Source organism: Pterocles gutturalis, unplaced genomic scaffold (genome assembly GCF_000699245.1).
Source record: "Pterocles gutturalis isolate BGI_N339 unplaced genomic scaffold, ASM69924v1 scaffold35336, whole genome shotgun sequence".
NCBI classification, from domain to species: Eukaryota; Metazoa; Chordata; class Aves; order Pterocliformes; family Pteroclidae; genus Pterocles; species Pterocles gutturalis.
In genome coordinates, this window is record NW_010101596.1 from 1 (window position 1) to 5,109 (window position 5,109).

Here is a 5,109-nt window from a genome sequence, read left to right on the forward strand (position 1 = left end):
CTGGACGTGGACGGGGAGAGCGGGCTGCTCTACACCAAGCAGCGCATTGACCGCGAAGTGCTGTGCCGGCGCAGCGCAAAGTGCCAGCTGTCCCTCGAGGTGTTCGCCAACGACCAGGAGATCTGCATGATCAAGGTGGAGATCCAGGACCTGAACGACAACGCACCAGTGTTCCCCTCTATCTCAGAAAATGCCGCACCCGGCACCCGCTTCCCCCTCACCAGTGCCCACGATCCAGACGCTGGGGACAACGGGCTGCGCACCTACCTGCTCACCCGTGATGACTATGGCCTCTTCTCCCTTGACGTGAAGTCCCGTGGTGATGGCACGAAGTTTCCAGAGCTGGTCATCCAGAAGCCATTAGACCGTGAGGAGCAGAGTCACCACACCCTCGTGCTGACGGCACTAGACGGCGGTGACCCACCACGCTCGGGCACGGTGCAGATCAATGTGCGCCTCATTGACTCCAATGACAACAGCCCCGTCTTTGAGGCAGCCTCCTATGTGGTTGAGCTGCCCGAGAACGCACCACTGGGCACTTCCGTCATCGACCTTAATGCCACTGATGCTGACGAGGGTACCAATGGAGAGGTGCTCTACTCCTTCAGTGGCTACGCACCCGAGCGTGTCCGTGATCTGTTTAGCATTGACCCACAGAGTGGCCTCATCCGTGTCAAGGGCAACCTGGACTATGAGGAGAGTGGCCTCATTGAAATTGATGTCCAGGCTCGCGACCTGGGGCCCAATCCCATCCCTGCTCACTGCAAGGTCACTGTCCGCCTCATCGACCGCAATGACAATGCACCCAGCATTGGCTTTGTCTCCGTTCGCCAGGGAGCACTGAGTGAGGCTGCCCCACCAGGCACCGTCATTGCCCTGGTGCGAGTCACTGACCGTGACTCAGGCAAGAATGGGCAGCTCCAGTGCCGGGTGCTGGGTGGTGGCGGTGGGCCTGGAGCTGTCCCTTTCACCCTGGAGGAGAACTACGACAACTTCTACACTGTGGTCACTGACCGGCCCCTGGACCGCGAGGCACAGGATGAGTACAATGTGACCATTGTGGCACGTGATGGGGGCAACCCCCCACTCAACTCCACCAAGTCATTTTCCGTCCGGATCCTTGACGAGAATGACAACCCACCTCGCTTCAGCAAGAACCTCTATGTGTTACAGGTGCCCGAGAACAACATCCCTGGAGAGTACCTGGGCTCTGTCTTGGCCCAGGACCCTGACCTGGGCCAAAATGGGACAGTCTCTTACTCCATTCTGCCTGGGCATGTGGGTGACGTCTCTATCTACACCTACGTCTCTGTCAACCCCACCAATGGTGCTATCTATGCCCTGAGAAGCTTCAACTATGAGCAGACAAAGCACTTTGAGTTTCGCGTGCTGGCCAAAGACTCGGGTTCACCCCACCGTGAAAGCAATGCCACGGTGCGTGTCACCGTGCTCGATGTCAATGACAATGCACCCCTCATTGTCCTGCCTGCCCTCATCAATGACACTGCTGAGCTGCAGGTGCCACGCAACGCTGGGGTGGGCTACCCCGTGGGCACCGTCCGCGCCCTGGACAGTGACTTTGGGGAGAGTGGGCGCCTCACATACGAGATTGTGGAAGGCAACGAGGAGCACCTCTTTGAGATGGACCCTACTAGCGGTGAGATACGCACCTTGCACCCCTACTGGGAGGAGCTCAGCCCTGTGGCTGAACTGGTGGTAAAAGTCAGTGACCATGGCAAGCCCAGCCTCTCTGCAGTGGCCAAGCTCATTGTCAGAGCCTTGGCAGGGCCCAGGGAGCCACAGGTGAATGGTGAGCAGCATCGGCGACCACACTGGGACTTGTCATTGCCCCTGATCGTGACACTGAGCACTGTCTCCATCATCTTGCTGGCTGCCATGATCACTATTGCCGTGAAGTGCAAGCGAGAGAACAAGGAGATCCGCACCTATAATTGTCGCATTGCCGAGTATAGCCACCCTCAGCTGGGAGGAGGGGGAGGCAGTGGCGGGGGAGGAGGAGGCAGCGGCAGTGGAGGGGGCAAGGGCAAGAAGAAGAAGATCAGCAAGAATGACATTATGCTGGTGCCCAGTGAGGGCGAGGACAGCCGGGGCCCCCTCAATGTCATGAACGTGGTGAGCAGCCCATCCCTGGCCACTTCACCCATGTACTTTGACTACCAGACCCGCCTGCCCCTCAGCTCTCCCAGGTCCGAGGTGATGTACCTGAAGCCCTCCTCCAACAACCTGACTGTACCCCAGGGACATGTGGGCTGCCACACCAGCTTCACAGGGCAAGGGACTAACGCCAGCGAGGCTCCCCCGAGCCGGATGTCCATAATTCAGGTAGGAGACTTTTAGAATACCCTGGACCTCACTTTAGGTGCTGGTTTAACTTTACCTTTTGTCTGCAGTGAAATCTGCTGTAAGGCACCACTGAAGGGACCCACACAAGTCACTAAAGAGAGGTGGACGTAATGAAAATGGGACTAAATGACGTCTTGTGGGCTTGGTTCTGCTGTCACACTGGTGTTTCCCATGTGATGCAAAACTAAATGCCCATTGAAACAAACAAGAGTTACGGCAGTGCAAAAGAGGTGCATGTGAGAGTGCAGGCAGGCATTTAGTATGTTTCGGGCACGCTGGGGTATCTACCCAGAAGGTTGTCAGACAGAGGTGGGAGCTTCCACAGGTTTCACTTTACTTTGGTTTGGGGTGGAGAAGGGGGAGGGCATTTCTGAAGCAGTCATATCATCTGCAGTAACTAACAGGACGTGGGAGAAACTCTACACACTGAGGACATCTATTGCAACAGACTGTTATAGCCGTCCAATCCTGTATGTAAATAAGAGCTATCTTTCCAAGATGTATGTTTTTAATTTTTTTTCATTTCCTTCTTTAGAATATGTATCTACACATAATTTTTTTTTTGGGGGGGGGCGCAAAACAGTATCATTGCCTCCTCCTCTCCCCATAAACAACCAAACCTTCAGCGCTGAAAATTTTGCTTAGTCAAATAGAAAGAAAATGTATGTGGTGATTCCCTCCTACCCCCAAAATGTTAACAAAACCTACATCCTGTCATAAAACAGCAAAACAACTGGTCAGATTTCCAGTAGCCTGAGTCAATATTGATGATTGCTTTATAGTGAAAGACTTACATGCTCTTTCTTCTACCAAAGCTCATTTAGAAATCACAGCTGGGCTGCATTCTGCCGCCAGTTACATCCACACTGTCCTCTACTGACTTTTGTGAGTGTGAGAAATGGTAGAATTTGGACCATTGGATATAGGGTGCTAATCAAAGAATTGCTTAATTTTTAGGAGGTAGTTTAAAGTCCAAACTCAGATGATGTATTCCAGAGCAGTGAACTCACAGAGTGAAGGTGAGGGCAGAATTTGGCCCCAGCTGATTTAATTTAAAGTATTACTTCATGATTAATGCAACTTAATGTTCAGATACTACAGGTATGTTCCAAAGTGATTTTTAACATTTGGATTGAAAGCAGGCTCTGGATAATGACTATTAAATATATTTGAAATGTCATATCTGTTTTATCCTGTGGTTCTCCTAATATGCTGTTCTGAGTCATAGGGGAGCAAGCTGAATGTATCAGAAGTGACACAGACTCATTTTGTGTATGCAGCTAGTGGGAAAGAAGTTGCACTGAAGACACTTGATGTACCAAAAGAAAATTCATAATACCTTTGAGTTATCATACCCTGCGATCTGTGAAAATTGAATGTTCTAGCTGACAGCTGCATCTTATGTTTTAAACGAAATACAAGTGGCCATCGGTAATTGGCACATTAAGTAACCAAAATTCCAGTAAGTGATGGCCTGTAAATTGAATATTTATAACTGGGGAAAAAAAAAAAAAAAGGCTGCTGTACAAAGTCACTGTGAACTCATCCTCAACCCACTACTGAGTTGTGTCACAAAAATAATTTCATTTTATGCCTATCATGAATTTGTGTTGCTATCAATTAGGTGAGTGGAGCAATACTTAAAATCTGAAATTGATTTTAACAAAAAGTGACACTTCAGGAAAGAGTTTAGGTTAGGGCACAACCAGAGATAATTTGATTTATAATTCATACTTTAAAAAACAAATAAGTTTCAATGACACTTGTTTAAGTAATGTCAACATTTTAAACTGTAAAATAGAGTTGTCAAAAAGCTAAAAAAGAAACCCACTTTTTTTTCCTACTGACAAGTGTAATCACTACTAAAAGACAGAAAATTATACTTTCCTACAACCATGTAATGTTTATATAAAGCAATTAATTAATGTATTGATGCTACTGAGTAGTAAAGATTAAATTGTAGTGTAAAATCCCTGTGGAAAATATGATTCCTTTTTTTACAGTGTTCACTGTATAATATCAATCATAACTTTTTTTTTTCTGAGATCTATATAAAGCTAAAAGAGGAATTTCCTCCCTTAAAAAGGTGTGTTGTGGTTTCTATACAGTTTTCATTATGACAAATGTGGGAAATGTTAACCGTAACTCCTCTTTGCACATACTGGTATATCCAATATTGTTTTTTGCTTTCCCTGAGCATCTACACAGTGTTTTGGATGTTTAGATGGTCCAGCCAGTAGATTAGGAAACATTCATTCTTCCCTAGTGAAACCTGTTCAAACATACTTATTGATACTATATTTTGTAGTCGTATTGACAAAGCAGACAATATGAAACAGAGTATAGGAAAGGTCCAGACTTAAAGTGGCTAGATGAAAAAATCTGATCCTCTTCTCTATAATTTTGCATTACTAAAAGACATTTTCTATTCTCCATCTCCACATCCTTGGAGTAAATTTTGTAAAAAAATTTGCATTTAGAATGTAGATATTACTTTGTGTCTGATCCTGTACTTCTGCCTCATGTAAAATTCAAAATGCAAATTTAAGGAGAAATAGTAAAGGATCAGCCCTCTCTCTGGATCTGCTATTTCCTTAATCACTCCAGGAAACCTGTGTCTGGAAAAGTAAATTTTACAGTTAGGAATCAAAGGTATAGCCAGTGGAAAAAAGATGTATAATCCGAACAGCTGCTTTGTAATCTTTCATCAGTCAATTCAGAAAAGCAGTTTCCTTTGTTACCTCA

General features: G+C 46.8%; 1 protein-coding gene across 1 annotated transcript; it reads left to right on the forward strand.

Annotated features, from left to right (window-relative positions):
- Positions 1–3: 3 nt before the first annotated feature.
- PCDH17 (protocadherin 17) lies at positions 4–2,358 on the forward strand (the record flags this gene model as incomplete). The annotated part of the gene is made up of 1 exon (XM_010083965.1): positions 4–2,358. A coding segment is annotated over one exon (2,355 nt), but the record flags the coding sequence as incomplete, so codon positions are not given.
- Positions 2,359–5,109: the final 2,751 nt, after the last annotated feature.